The following is a 16,599-nucleotide window of genomic DNA, read 5'->3' as shown; positions in this document are numbered from 1 at the left end:
ATCAGGCTGGACAAACACCTGCCAGGGATGGTCTAGATAATACTTAGTCCTGCCATGAGTGCATGGGACTGGACTAATGACCTCTTGAGGTCCCTTCCAGTCCTACGATTCTATGATAAACATTAAAATACAGAACAATTGAAAAAAATACTATAAGTACACTACATAGTAAATTCAAAATTCAGCTTTATCACATACTCAGATACCACAGTGACCAGTGTGATATAAAGTCAGACTGACAGACACCAGAGAAAGTTGGTACATGGAATCTCCTCACTCGGCTGTGCATTCATCCTGGCTGCAGACAGAGTGCTCACCTAGAATTGCCTTGAGTGATAAATGGGGGCCCAACTAATATATCCAGTGGCACTCACAGCCCAAGCCCTGCTAAAAGTCAAAGTTAGTTGCTCTTGCTTGTGCAAGACTGCATCTGGCTCACAGACTAATCAGCTGGAAAACTTTAGAGAACTGCAGACTGACCAAAACATATCCATCAGTTCACAGTTATTAGCTCAAAATCCTTGATAAAGATATTGGACTAAATTCATCACTGGTATAAGTGAGCACAATTTATGTCAGCAGAAGGTTTGGCCCATATCACATCTCTAATTTCCCATAACTGCACTAACCCAAGAAAAAGAATAAATATATGTGATCAAATATTCCTTATTCCAAAGGAAGCCATTATCTGGAGACAAATTCCATCCTTGGATGTTCGCATAGACATTAATGGGAGAGTATGTGTGTATCTGAGACCAGAGTTTTGCCTCCATCTATTTCTTCTCCCAACTTTCTCCAGTATATCGGTCATTTAGCATTCTTTGATTTTGCATCCTATTTCAGGGTTCCTCAAACAAATTTATAAAGAAAACATCATGCAGGATTAAGTGCACACGTCACAGGCAGTCATGTTTTTCCTTTAGTGAGAAACCCTTAAAATTTTGGGACTAAAGAAATATAAATAATAATAATTCTTACTGGACACAGTCACATTCACATCATAACACAAATACTGTACTGGGGGTATGTGCATTCGTTGTATGACAGAACACTTTCCCCATAAATATTAAAGCTTTGCAGAACAAAATTAATAAGGAGATTATCTAAGAATAACATTAAAGGACAGATTGTGACATCCTTGATCACGCTGAATGAGTACTACTACTGAAACCAATGGGACTACATGTGCAGTAAGATGGAGCCCTGCAGCGGGACTGGGTTCCTGCAGGACACACTGCCATAACAGTGGGAACAAGTAAAATGCATTTGTTGTGGGCGGGATTGGGTGGGCAAAAAACAAAAAAACAGACTGTGGAAATTTGGAGGAAAACACTAAATCTCTTGTAGGTTTACCAAGAGTAGCTGATTTGGGAAATTGCTATTTATAGTGTTTGAGCTTCTCTTTCCTAAACATGTTTATCTCCCTCCCCTCTCTTGCAGGATTTGTGGGATCTAAGATTTTTTTTGGTTTGGAGCAGGATAAAAATGCCAGAAATAATGCAAGAATGGGTGGGAGTGGGTATTGCAGGGCAGGATTGGAGCAGAATTTAAAAAATAGTCTCACACAAGGCTCTAGAGAAAGGTACTAATCAATATGAGCAAAGATATCACAATCAGGTCCTAAATAGCTTTAGGCAGGCAAATATTAAATAATAATCAGTTTGAAAAAAAGATTATGTTCTAGACTCCATTTACCTTCACAGTGGGGGAGTTCATTGCTCCATCCATCTGCCTGACACTCACGGAAATTTCTTTGGCTGAGCATCTGATATCTTACCAAAAAAATTGTAACCAAAATATAAAACTCTAAAACACAGCAGCATTATGTGTTAATAGGTTATATGATGTATTACAGTTAAAACAATATAAGTCAGTTCCCCTGTTCCAATACATAAACTAACCCAAAACATTCGCCTGGAGAAGGAAACAATACTGTCTCTATTGGGCTCCTTCCCCATTTTGTTAAACTTCCTATTGCTCACAGTAGCAAAATGGTAAATGGCAGAAGTAAAGCTTCATTGAAAGCTTCTTTATTACAGAGAGCTGCTAATGCTAAACTCTGGCTCAGCCCTCTGTATAGAAGCCATTGTACTTCACTGTGCTCTCACAACGTTAGGGAGAATTGCAACTTCCAAGCCCAGTTCACTGGTACTCTCAAGCACAAAGGAGGCATAACCCTGGTGAAAATGGCAGATTAAGCCAAGTTTATGGATGCTTTGCATTGCCAGAGTAGTGCAAAACAGCCAGACTGTAATGGAATATATCTTATTATATACAAGATTTTTTATTCAATTTACTAAAGCTCTTACTAGAGCAAGCATATGATGAATGTAGTGACTGAGTCTACCACAAAGTTGTTATTTGAACGAATATTTCTCTGCAATTACTATAGAACAGGGATGATTAAAGTTTGGCCTGTAGGTCAGGGGCCTGATTTTCACAAGTGCTGACCTCTGAAAATCAGGCTTCATCAGTTCATTAGTTTCTGAGTCCTGGATCTCCATATTAAATATGAGATCAGCTGCAATCAGTTTAAGCAAATTAGGTGTGGTCCTCAGGTGGACAAAGTTTGGCTGACTCTGCTACAGAAGTACATCTGAAGGTATAATATTAAAGAGTTATGTTAAATAGTTTTATGGAAACCCAAGGTGCTTTTAATGTAATGAAGTTGGATACACTTTCATCATTAACCACTTCTAACTATAGAAACCTAAAAATATTAACAGAATGTAAATCTGTCAGTCTTAAATCAAAAATCACAAAGCCATAACTAGACACTTACTCCATTAACCTTTACACCCCACACTGACTTGCTCTAGTGCTACCAGCATATTAAACAACAGAAAACATTACCCTTCATCACATTTGTACTCAACGCGAGTGCCAAATACAAACTCCGTTCCAGCAGTAAGTTCAAAGGAGCCAAACTGAATATCTCCAGGATGGCCACAGGGCTTGTCTGGAGGGGTGGAAAAAAAGGGAAACGTGTTTATAAACCTTCCACAGTGCTGTAAAGGGAGGTAATTTTGCCTGTCAGATAGGAATTGTATTTCCTATATGGGGTGGGATTTTCAAAAGCTTTCAGCATTAGCTTAATTCTCTCCTATTATAAAGTCAGTGGGAGTTTTACCATTGATTTCAGTGGTAGCTGAATGCCGAGCACTTTTGAAAACTCAGCCATAATGCTGGTGAATTAAATACTGGGACTATACAAATTTTTGCTTTCTGAGTAACAAACAGCAAAGAAACTGACTCTATAAAATATTTATTAATACTTTAAAGGCCTCTGGTCTAAAAGTGGATGCTTTGTCAGACCTACGATCAGATTCAGATACACATTGAAAAGTTCCAACTTGTTAATATATTTTTTAAAGGCACAAGGTTTATTGACCTGATATTTAAAACTTTTCCTTGCACACTTTCAAAAGGATTCTTTTGAAGAGGTAAAGGCTCTTTAGAAATGATTTTATATACATATATGTATATTAGGAGGAAAATAAAAGCATTATTAAGTCAATCAAATAAATTATATGTACAGCTTGTCACATAGGTTATACATGGAGACAGAACTGTAATTATGCATGGACCTTTTAACTGAGGGAGATGGTAAATTCCAGCACGGTAATGAAGTTTTTTAATACCTGGTCATAAATTCCCAGATAATAGCAGTGAAGAGCTTGAGTTAGATGAAACACATTATTCATGAAAAGATACCTGGCTGAGAGATGGCACTCTGGTTCTGGAGAAGATAAATACACTCCTACAATGACAGGCTGGGACCTTGGGTGAATGGTTACCCTTCAAACTGGAGCCCAAGGACTTCTTAAAATAGATGGGTGTGTGACCCAGGGACCTCTTTGTGCCATCTGGCAGAGGGCATCATTGAACATAAGGATTACAGGGATCCCCCTTGGTCTGGTATCTACCTACTAGTTTCCCCAAGAGTGTCATGTAAGATTTCTATTGAAAGCCTGTGTCACAATGGTCATCATGATCACTGTAAAATGTATGTATAGATAATATGTAAGGGGTTTATATATATATATATATATATATACACACACACACACACAAAGAAAAATATGTTCTTGAGGCCTGTGAGTTGGAGTCAGTCACCAGAAGTTGAAAAACGAGTTTATTTCAGGCAGAAGATGTTTATCTAGCAGTCTGTCTGTAAGTAAATGGAGCATTGTATAATTCACAATCAATGTCCGTTTACAATCTGAGCTAAATGATAAGGATGGGATTATGAAATCTTCAGAGGGGGTAAATTTACAGCAGGAAATAAACCAGTGGGAGGGAGTCTTTTTCTACAAGTGATGATAATGGATTTTTGGAGTACAACTGTAGGTACAGAGACTAACTCTACATCCTTCATCTAGGATGTAAGATGACAGAAGGTTTGCTTCATGAAATAAGGATCACAGACAGACAAGTTTTTAAATACTGGGAGAAGAACTTTGGGTGACATAAAAATCACTAGACAGGAGAGTACCATGTTAGTTACGTCTGGGCTCTATTATGCGTGTTATGATTCCGTTTTAGATGTAACCCTTTGTTTCCAATATTTCAACTTGCTATCATTTGAAACTCTGTTCTTTGTTAAATAAACTTTAAAATGCTTTCTCTATAAACAAACTTAAGTGCTGTGTGTTAAGCAGAACTGTATTCTCTGGTATAACTAGTAAGTTGTGGTGTTCTGTTCCTTTGGGAACAGAGGATCTTGGAGTTCTATGAGTGTCCAGTGGATTGGGGCTGGATGCTACAGGCAGATGCTTGAAGGACTTGGGGTTGTTGCGTGCCTATCACTAACCTGAAGAGGAACAGCGCAGCCTGCATAGGCTGAGAGAAGAGTGCTTGTTCTGCCTGCGGCTGGTGGTGTCAGGAAGCTGCGCCCTGATAGGCACAGTTAAGGGGAGGTGGTAGTGAGATGCTTCACAACCCTACCCCGGGAAGTACCACAGTGGAGTGATTCAGCAGGATCTACATCCAGTTTGCTTACATACTGAGAGAGTCACACATGAGAAGGGTGAAAAATTAAGAAAAGGATTATGGATTGCTATTTTCTGTTTATTTCAGGTAAGGAAATAAAGTGCAGTATAAAATGAATAGACAAAAAACTAAATAAGCAATAGTTGGAGCAACAGTGTGAAGCTCAGGAATTAGATGATGAAGGGAAAACCATTGAGGAATTGAGATTTTCACTCGTGGAACAAGATAAGTTATGCACAGGCATAGCCCTCAATGAAACAGCTTTGACGTTGGAGTTGGCTTTCTAGGAGGTGGCAAAAGTAGAGAAGGAACCATGTGTGGGAAGCCAAAAAGAAATGGGCCGCAGTGGAAGCCACATACCAGAGAGTACTGGAGCTGGAAGACAAAAATGTTGAAGCCCAAGAAGCAGAGGTAAAAGAAAAGGAGGAGAGGCAAGACAAAGAGATGGCAGGCAACACGCCCTGAGCATACTGGACTTACAAAAACAGATCCTTCAGCCCACGTGTAACCCTCACCAGGGATCACACAGCTGGGACAAACTGTGCCCTAGTTACCGGGAGACTGATTGCACTGAAGAATATTTAACCACCTTTGAAAGGATCTGCAGTGTACATAACAACTCTGATGACTGGAGAATGACCATCTTACTCTCCAAACTCAATGGTAAAACTTTGCAGGTGTTAAATTATGTGGATGTAAATGAGACTATGAAGTATGACATTTTAAAATTGTCTGTGTCAAAAAGGTTTCAAATTACACCAGCAGCATACCACAAAGTTTATAAACCTTTAAAAGGTTGACAAGTTAAGTCAGAGGGAATAAGTTCATAAAATGGTGGATTATTTGAAAAAAAATGACAAAAAGTAAAGGGGCAGAAACTTATGACCAGTTAATAGATCTATTTGCTCAAGAACATTTATTTGACGTCTGCTCTAAGCAGGAGAGGGCGGCAGGGTGGGAGACGTCTGTGGAAGCTGCTGCAGAAGCAACTGACTTGTATATAGAAGAGAGATTATTCACAGAGTGCATGTCCCAAAGGGAAGAGCAAAAAGCCCGTAGTAAAAGAGTGTCTTTGGTTTGTTCCTGGAAAAAAGAGAGGGAAGGGGATTAAGGTCACATCACCCTATATTTCATATTTAAGAGTAGGGCCTCACTGGCTAAGTTTCTGAACCATTTAACTAGTTCTCTAGCTATTCTACATAATTTTACACCTCTGATTTCTTTACTGTATATTATTGGAATACTGTATCCAGTTTTGGTGTTCACACTTCAAAAAAGTCGTTGATAAATTGCAAAGAGCTCAGAAAAGAGCAACAAGAATGATTAGACGTCTGGAAAACATGCCTGACTGAGAAATTAAGAGGCTCAATCTATTTAGTTTATCAAAGAGAAGATTAAATAGAGATTTGATTGTGGTCCACAAGTGTCTCCACTGGGAAGTGATTTCCACTAACAGACTGCTTTTTAAACTAAGAAGAAGGCATAACAAAATCAAATGTTTGGAAGTTGAAGCTAAGTAAATTCAAACTAGAAATAGGAAAAAAAAGAAGAGTAATTAACCATTTGGATCAGTTTACCTAGGGACAGGATGGATTCTTCATCACTTGCGATCTTTAAATCAACGTTATATCTTAAACAGAACTTATGGCCTTGATGCAGAAATTACTGGGTTATGTTCTTTGGCTTGGGTTATGCAGGAGGTCATACCAGATTATCATAATGATCCCTTCTGGTCCTAGAATCTATGATCTTCTCTTAATGATCTTCATGTCAAATTAACTTTACTATATGTTGGGTATTTTTATTGGAAATGTAGACTATTTGGGAAAGAAGCATATTTGGATGACTCAGAGAAAATAACGGACTCCAGATTTAAGGGAAGACCAAGTGAAGAGAGAAGTAGTCACTTGAGCATGTACTCAAAAGGAAAGGAATTGTGGGACCCCTTTCTAAAAGTGCTGGCCCTGTTCATTCTTGGAACAAGCACTATTTAATGACCTTCAGAGAGCTAGACTTTATTCAGACCGCTTTGCTTCTTCAATGTGCTTTCCAAACATAATCTCTTTTTAAATGATTATATGATATCTACAACATCAGTCTTGAAAGAACATATGGTAAAATTTATGGGAGGTTTACTTTTCAACTGAAAATTACAGTAGATGTTAACCTGACAATTATTCATAGAGCTGGTCAGGAATTTTCTGTCTGAATGACTTTCTGGTGGATAATGCAGTTTCTGCAAAATTGACATTTTCTTTGGGAAAAATCTTGATTTTGCTAAACATTTTTGATTTTCCATTAGGAAAATTTAAATGAAATATTTCATTTTGCGTCACTTCAACCTGAATTAGAATGTTTCAATTTCTTGAACTGACAAAATATTTAGTTTTGAATCAGGTCAATAAAACATTAAATTGCATTTCCCTATGAATTCATTATATAATGGGAGATGTAGTTTGAGCCCCCCTTCTCTCCTGCAGGCCATGTTCCCTGGAGCACTACATCTCCCATATTGCAATGTGGATTTCCCTCTGATTGATATGCATGACGCAATGTGGAGGTCACATGATTCTCAGAACATAATAAGTGCTGTAGTCTGGTCAGGGAGCCTATATGGGAAGAATGGAGATTTCAAGGCTCCTGAACATCAACTCCCATGAGGCAATGCATCACTTTGGTAAAATGTGTTTAAATAGAACTGATTGAAAATGTTTCATTTCAATCAAAACTGTTGAAATAAAATGTTTTGACCTTTCAGAATCATTTTTTTTATTTCCATTCTGTGAAACATTTCAAAATTTAAACTTTTCATCCCAATTTATGACAAAAACAAATGTAAGAATTTCCCATAGGATGGAAATTCTGAATTTGCTCAGTTCTAGTTATTTCTTACTATGAAGTAGCTACGTTTATATTGAACAACTGTTAAAAAAAACTGCTTTGCTAAATCCTCTATCTGTACCTTTGGTGTCTGTATTGTAAATCACTGTAGTAATAATAAAGATTCTTTTTAATGGAATTTTCTTCCTCACTAAATTTTAGGGGCCAAATCTTGGAATTATGACAGAAAAAACTCCAACTGAAGTACCCAAAGACCTGAATAAAAAAGGAAAATGACTGAAAGTATTTCAGTTGAACATTTTCGCAATTTGTGAAGATACTTACTTATACATTCCACATATGGGTAGAGATGTTTCCACATCCCATCTTTACACTCAAATGTAACACGACCAAGTTTTATGTACCCAGGTCGACAGTTGTAAATTGCTGAAGTACCATGTGGATAGGATGCCTTGTCCCATGTTCCTATAATTATTTCCTTCGTTCTTCTAGGAGGTGGAGTTTCACAATCTAGAAATTAAGTAATTGAGAATAATTATTATTAAAATAGATGGTAAATACCCAAAAATAATGTTAACCATAAGGAAGAAAGATTTGAGAGCAAGCAAGTGCAGCTTCTTGATTGTAATCAGCACACAGTGTTGTTTAGAAAGATCATGGGCAACTGAAAGGGACCACAAACAACTGCAAATGGGATACTAACCTGATTTTTAATACAATGGGAAAAACTTGGTATATATCCCATAGCAAACCAAAATTATCAATCAAATGTGAAACAAAAAATATGTAGATACTGGGGATAATTATCTTTCAGTACATAAAAGGGACAGTAGATGCATAATATAGAGAGTGGGAACAGAGATAATTGCTTTGATTTCAACTTAAGAGACCCCCCTACTACTGTCTTCTCTCCCTCAACTGCAGCTCCCCCAGGCCAGCCCTCCCACCACCAGAGGAAAAAAGGATAAAGATACGCCCAGCTCCCAAGACTTCTACTTCTGCAGCTCTAATCTCCATAACTACTACTACTTCCCATCACTGGCTGACATCAACTTTCTGCTTTCCACTGACCCAATTCTGCCAAATCCCCTTCCTTAGGTTCTCCACACATCTTCAATTTGAGTCCCAACCTTCCCACTCCCTCCAATACTGAGGACTATTTGTGTTCACAGAGAACTGGTGAATAACTCTTCATCCTTCAATCATTTTGTTTTCTGTCCCAGATTTTTGTCTGTCATGACACTTTTCTTCAGGTCAATCAATACTCTCACATTCCCTTCCCCACAGCTTCTTACAATGCCTCCTAACCTGTGTCCAGGAAAATAACTTCTCTACAGAGTCTAATCCAGGCTATGAAAAATAAGGGGAAGTGGTTGCATTTATTCCAGTATGATATTCCTGAGCACAATGAGAATAAAATAAGAAGGGCTAGAAAACCCCAGAGGCTCCAGGCAGAGCTCCCAGTGTTGCTAGCTCTTGGAATTTCATTTCAAATCTCATATTTGGTGTTGCCCTTAAAGCCTGATTTCCTGGAGTTATAGGATTATATGAAAATATCAGTTTTCATTTTTGTGAAGTTTCTAGCCCTCATGGTTATGGAGAAGACTGGAAAATATGAACCCTAAAGGCTCAAAAACCCAGAAGGCAAATAAAAAGTACCCCAAATTTATTATTTTTAACATCTTATGATTTGCTGGGGACCAACTCATGATATTTGAATGCTTGGGGTCATCAGTATGGGCACATGTGCAAGTAGAAAAGAATTAGCAGATTGAGGAAACAGAGCTCACTAGGCTCTGTAGAATATATAAAAGGAAGCAAACTAAACTGCTAGGGGCTACTAGTTCTAGCTGTGCAGCCACTGTCACAAAGACAAAAGGGACCTTCTCTGTGAGTTCTAGACTTCGCTCTATTTAGACACTTTTTGTTTGTTTCTAACCTGCTTTTAGCCTTCTCTTCTGAGGGAAGAACAGACATGAAGACTCAGAGTAACATTTTCAAAAGTACTGGGGAGCGTAAATCCTATTTTACAGCACTGCAGACTGTAAATACTATTGATTTCAAAGAGATTTAGGATCTCAAGTGCCTATGTTACTTTTGAAAGTGGGACTTGGGTGTTTTGAAAATTTTACCCCTTGAATTCAGAAGCTCCTGATCGCCAGGTTCATACTCAAACCACTAGATTATCTCTCTTGCTCAAGAGTTTTTATTTACTTTTTGACTCTCTAAGTCACATGCTCTTTATTGGTACTGGCCACAAAACAATATAGAGGCTGCTACATGTAAAGATTTTAAAAAACAAGCATAAGAGATCTGATATTCTCCTATACCCCCAAAAATATCCACAATAAACAAACAAAATCCTTCCCATACAATGATGCACAGAGGTTCTGTCTCTCTCTCTCACACACACACACACCCCAGAAAAATCTACAGTGAGGAAAAAATTGCATAGAATACATGAAAATACTTGAAAATGTAAAAAGAAATTGTCCCCAATACAACCAATGACCTAACACAGGGATCGGCAACCTTTGGCACGCGGCCCACCAGGGTAAGCCCCCTGGCGGGCTAGGCCGGTTTGTTTACCTGCTGCGTCTGCAGGTTCAGCCGATTGTGGGTCCCACTGGCCACGGTTCGCCACTCCAGGCCAATGGGGACTGCGGGAAGTGGCAGCCAGCACATCCCTTGGTCTGTGCTGCTTCCCACAGCCCCCATTGGCCTGGAGCGGCGAACCGTGGCCAGTGGGAGCCACAATCGGCTGAACCTGCGGACACGGCAGGTAAACAAACCATCCGGGCCCGCCAGGGGGCTTACCCTGGTGGGCCGCGTGCCAAAGGTTGCCGATCCCTGACCTAACATTTCCTGTTCTCAGTGCATAGATGACTGCAATTAACCTCTTTGAAAGGCAGCAACTCTCATCCATAATAATGTTGCTCTTCTGGCCTGAGTGATTATATTCAGGGACTTGAAGGGTTGTTTCTGTTCAGAGAAATTGATCACAGGAATCAGGTATATTCTCATGTACCATTCCAAAGAATGTATACAAAGTCCCGGTGCCCTGAACAGAGCAAGAATGAACAGCAAACAGACAGTTTCCTTGCTCACAATTTCCAAGTCTGCCCCTCCAGTCTCTTCTGCACCCAAGGATACTCTGTCTCTTCTCCCTCTCAGGACCACACTCACGACTGCTCTTTTTTGTTTGCTGGATTTCTCCTCCCCTAACATTCACAGAGCTTGCCAAACAATCCCATAGTCCCAGTGTTTGAAAACAGTCACAGGCCAACTGGCTTAACACCTCTCTGAGGCTTCTCCATGCAGCCTAGTGTCCTGGGTGGTAGCCTATTATTGTTTCCAGACATCACTAGATAAAAGGGTGTTTAGGTCACCCAAAGTGACCGAAAATGTTCAGTCATAAGGCATTTACTCCCAATGAGATTCATTCAGTTCAGGAAAGTTTGTGCAAGGTCCTTTGCACCGCTCAGGTGGTTAGGTCACATGCAGATTGGAGGCAGCAATAGACATACACCTTGAATGCCATATAACGGGGTCTCCATGCTGCCCCGCTGTTGGATGTTGTCCTGGTGCTGACTAGAAGGGAGACACACAATGAACAATTAAGCAAGTGGGCAGGGACAAGATGTGGTTGCTAGGCTGGGGTGGGAGGAGGAAGCTGCACTATGGGTTCCTGCCCTGGCAACAGTTGGGAGTGGTAGATTTCAATTCCCCGGTACCCCTGAACTTCGGCAGCATAAATCCTAATTACTGTCTTTATGTAGGAAATGAATTTCATTTCATTTGCACCAAAAATTCCTTTACCTCTCATCATTTATAATTCACTAATATGAATGCCTATAGCTGTGTAAGGAACACAATCTCAGAAAGTTATGCAAAACCAGGACAACCATTTATTACAGAAGAAGTCTGTAAAACTAAAGTGTACAACTGTGTAAAATTATTACTCTAAACCCACTAGAGGGTGCTCACATGCTATCAAAAACCAGATGCTGGGACTTCCACAGAGTAACTAGCAAGACGCATTAAAACTCATTTGCTTTTTTAATGCTTTAACTTTTTGCTCCCCCACTTTTTTTAACAACATGTTGGATTGATATCCTGATCAATCACTAGCAATTACTACATAGCAACAACTAAGTGAAATGTATTCCTCATCTTCACTTTCTCTCAAAAAGATATCTTTTCTTTCTTCCAGTTCCAGAACTTCTGCATACTGTTCTGCTCACTTGAATGGATAAATGATAATAGTTCTATAACTAAATATCAACATTTTGGCTGCAGGAGTGTTTGTGCAGCAGTAACATATAAAAAACATTGGGCCCTCAGTTTTTTTCATACATCTGTAATGCATCTTTATGACACATTTGTGCACCAAGTATTCACCTTGAAGTTCAAATAGGTAGTGAGAAGGACAGAATGTGTATTTAAGTGTTTCCATTTTTTAGTGTATAAATTCCATTAAGTAGTGAATTTTTCCCTTAATGTCTATGAGAAACTCTTATTTACTGTGCATGCTTACATCAAAGGGAAAATCAAAGGGAAACTTCAGTGTCTGCTTCATTTTTTTTCTTTAATAAATGACACCTTTGACAATATTGTTTTTGTTGACAAATTAAAATAAATATCTTATGATCATTTCAATGGTTGCACGTGATTCTAGATTTGGTTTTCTTTATATCATTTAATTCAGTGTGTGAATTTTATGCAAGATTCCAGTGCAATTTATTTTCCCCCAGCATTAATGAAGTGGGACATTTTAAGATTTCCTAGAAAAAACTTGGGTTGAAAGGAGACCAGGAATTTCTCAGATTCTACAGAAATTGTATATTTCAGAAAAGCTAATGGCACTTTGAGTTCTCAGAATGGGAAAGGCCTAGTTAAAAGCTCTTTGTTCATGAAGATTATTTTTTTCACTAAGGATAGCACTAACTTTTCTAATCTTCCCCACCTATATCATCTGCTTTTGTAGTCTCTTTCATTAGCAACTTCAAGAACATTTAAGCAGCACTGGAGCTCAACAGAATACCAATGCGAGACTGATCATATCACACAGAGGACACTATCATATTCAAATCCCACTTCAAGCATGTTTATAAAGAAAAAGCTACATATAATGTTTTTATTACAGCAAATATAAAATCCAAATTGATCTTGTTCACAATTCCATTTGCTCTCTATATACATGCTGTTGGTAGGCTTCTTGGTTGGCCCCATTAACCATGATGCCAGTTCGTCAGCAGAGTAACTATCTATTCAAGTAATTTTCTCTCTATAGTCTCCATAAGAGATACTGTAAAAGCCTACATTGCACATAGCCTACATAGTAATAGCAACTAGTTTGATCATTCTCACAATATTTGACATAGTTAGATTTTCTTAATGAACAGGCTATGAAACATTAATTTTCTCAAACTTAACTAACATTTATATTCAAATTTTTTTCTCAAATCTAACCTTCTTTCCAGGTTGTCATGAACTGCACCTTCCTGGGCACGCACTTTGTTCAACACTGGTGTCTCTGGGTCACTGGTACAGCCCTGTTACACCTCAAAGCTTCCTCTCAGGACACTTGCTTGTGAATATTGGATGATCCTGGCTGCTTTTCCTAACTCTATTTTGAGGACTCTTCAGATTTTTTTCAAAAGATCTTGATTGACTATGCTTCCAACTTCTGGGTTTGGTAAACCCCTAAATGCTTATTTAAACCAGAGTAAATATAACAAACATAACAATAGTTTTCAGTAACCCTTCTACTTCTTACTCCCAGAACAGAGGGAAAACCTATAAAGCATAGCACCTCTTCCCTTCCTGATCACAGACTATTTCTCCAACCTCTGTGTGATCATGATCCCATCCCCTGAAGAGCAAACTGACAACTCTCAAATTCAACCCTCCCTCCCAAATTTCAAATGAGCAGTCTGGGTACAGCTTCTGTCCAGTAGTCCTAGCCTCTGTTGGTCTGTCTACACTGCAATAAAAGACCCACAGGAGTTGCAGTTGTCCTGGGCTGACTGACTTGGGCTGTAGGACTAAAAAGTACAGTATAGACATTCACACTCAGGCTGGAGCCAGGGCTCTAACATCCCAACAGGGTGGCGTGGGAGTGTGTCTCAGAGCCTGGACTCCAGCCCAATCCCAAACATTTACAGTGCTTTTTCTTTTTTTTTTATTCTAGCCTGTGGCACCAATAAATTCAGAGGCTCATTCAGTTTTTTCAGTGATTATTGCTAAAGAATCAGCTTACATTCTGTGAATTTCACTTCACCTAGATTTATTTTTGCATACTTTTTGGTCCCTGACTCTATTAATGACAACAGAACAGTATTTATATAATACTAGGCAGCTTGTATTTTTCTTTTAAGATATGAATCACATTTTTTAATAGAAGTCTCATACAGAGAACTAACAAATAAAGTAACGAAGCTTAATGTATGAGTAAAGATGCAATAGTTTTCAGAATGAAGATCTAGAGGCTGATATTCCACTCACAAACTGGTGCTATTCCACTGATTTAGATTTAATTACTAACAGAAGCCAGGGGGGAATCTAAACTCTGTCTAATGTCTATACTTATTGACAGAAACCGTGGCCACTTTGAAGGTAATGGGAGTTTTGTCATTGACTTCACTGGGGATAGGATTTTACCCATCACAATTATCTATTTATTGCTCAAGCAAGAACTTTACTAACTATGATTTTAAAATATATTTAAAAGAAAATAGAAAATAAATTCTGGGACACATAAGCCATTAGCTGTTTTTTTAAAGACATAGTCTGTGCTCTACTAATTGTGTCAATCGTGTGGATGGGTGACACTTTTGTTTTAAATTCATTTTAGTAAAGGGCTCTGAGACAAATTGTTCTTTCATTTACATTGCTGTAGATCTGGAATCACTCCACTGTAGAAAACGGATTTACCCCTGATTTGCAACAGTGAAATTTAATGGTAACATCTGTCCTGCTGAATCAAATGTTGCCTCATTTACACACCCTTGCAATCCCACTTATCTGAGAAATGTTATATGGGTGTAAAAGGGAGGCTAAAGTTGACCCACTTTGTTTTTTCAAACTTGACGATATTTTTACACTACTTTGAAACAACTTAGACCTTAGTAAAGGGTTTGTAAAATAGTATATTAGTTATACGTTTTAATAAATAATTATTTGGTTTAAATTATAACAGCAATAATAACATTGATATTGCCTACTGACTTTCCAGTTAAAACTCTCTCCCGCTGAAATATTCTGAAAGAGAAGAGGGTATCTGAAAAATATTAGGTCCCAATCCTGCAATCTTTACTCAGCTGCAAGGTCCCACATAAAATCATTGAGATTGCTTAGGTGACTAAAAGCTCAGGATTGTATGTAATTTGTAATTAAAAATTAAAAGTGATCATAGAAGTGAGACATCGATCAACGAGACCCTTCTCATGCAAATGAAGGTAGAGTTCCTCAATAGAAGGCATACTGGATATTAAACTATTATACACCCTAATCAGACAGTATAGACACATTCTTATATTACAGAGGAAACCATTTGAAAATTAAACAAAAAGGCAGTTTGTTAGCCTTAGGGCATAAGAAATTGATCCGTGTTACAGTAAATGTCAAGAGGGCCTCTAAAGACGTACAGGGAGCACACAGCTGGAACTAAAAAAATGAAGAACGTTTCCATCCATAAACTTTGCCCCTTTAATGGACAAGAAGTTTATTTCTCTGTCATCAAGCCATACAACCAGGATTTTTAAAAAAATGTATTCCAGTCAATAGAGCAAAAGGTATTCTTGCAATTTAACTTATTAATGACTTACAATAATTACTGTAAATACAACAAAATCCCTTAACCAAAAGAAAATTTTATAACTTTTTCAATATTATATATAATATTTACCTTATTCATCCTACAGGAGATTTTTATTTAGTCACAATTATTAGATGTTAGCTTTCAACAATTTAATAACACAAATTCAATATATTAAGCTGACAAACATATTGGACTTCTTGGCTCTAGTTTCTAAGCACAGTAATCATTGGAAAAGCTGAACTTCAGTTTAATAGCTCTGGGCATTACAGCAGAATGTAGCCAAATATACAGTTGACATCACACTTACTATAAGATACTGAATACTGAGTTTTGAAAGACAGTTTTAATTAGTTTTGACTCCAAGACTCTGCCCAAAAAAATGGTTAATGAAAGTTTTATCTGTATTCATAAAATATTTTGGAGACCACTTGTCCCAGACTGACCCCAACGTATCAGTTAGGATCATGTCTTTCTTTTTAAGAAACTTACCTTTTTCTGCAGTACATGTCCACAGTAGGAGCAAAACAGTATAGCCCAGCAATATCATCTCAGTGCCTCAGAAGCAGACCATTACATTTACAATGATAGATGGTACTTTCTGTTGTTCTGGGCTATGTACACTCTGTCTTCTAACACTAACTGCTCCTGGAGCTGACCTTGCAAAGATTTTATTCTCTGACTTCAGCAATCACTTCCCCTAATCCTCTTGCAACACACAATAGTCTCTTTCTTTCTACACACATGTATTATGCAATCTTTGCAGAAAAAAAGAGACTTGTTAATATTGGTTGGCTCTCTTTCGGTGTTCTGTTTGCTTTTACCACACACTTCATATCTGAGACAATCCCCCCTGCTTAACAGAAAATCAAATAAAAATAAATACAAGTTGCTTCATTGAATCTAAAGTTTATTTTGGAAGGATATTTTCTCTGTGTTTTATATGC

General features: G+C 38.1%; 1 protein-coding gene across 2 annotated transcripts in view; it reads right to left on the bottom strand.

The window, feature by feature from the left end:
* The window catches only part of CFH (complement factor H), an 86,306-nt gene extending 69,977 nt beyond the window's left edge, over nucleotides 1-16,329 (bottom strand). Inside the window, exons 1-4 of one of the 2 annotated variants that reach the window (XM_084637775.1) lie at nucleotides 16,145-16,329; nucleotides 8,158-8,343; nucleotides 2,854-2,959; nucleotides 1,696-1,772 (exon numbers count right to left, since the gene is read on the bottom strand). In XM_084637775.1, the coding sequence (XP_084493901.1) occupies nucleotides 1,696-1,772; nucleotides 2,854-2,959; nucleotides 8,158-8,343; nucleotides 16,145-16,202 (427 nt within the window). In that variant the 5' untranslated portion in view covers nucleotides 16,203-16,329. The remainder of the gene's footprint in view (nucleotides 1-1,695; nucleotides 1,773-2,853; nucleotides 2,960-8,157; nucleotides 8,344-16,144) is intronic. The other variant, XM_084637776.1, reaches the window with a different exon arrangement.
* Nucleotides 16,330-16,599: the final 270 nt, after the last annotated feature.

The sequence above is a fragment of the Lepidochelys olivacea genome (assembly GCF_965140295.1).
Source record: "Lepidochelys olivacea isolate rLepOli2 genome assembly, chromosome: 8".
Lineage (NCBI taxonomy): Eukaryota > Metazoa > Chordata > Testudines > Cheloniidae > Lepidochelys > Lepidochelys olivacea.
The sequence above is the reverse complement of the archived record's forward strand: the minus strand, read 5'-3'. Positions and strand labels throughout refer to the sequence as shown.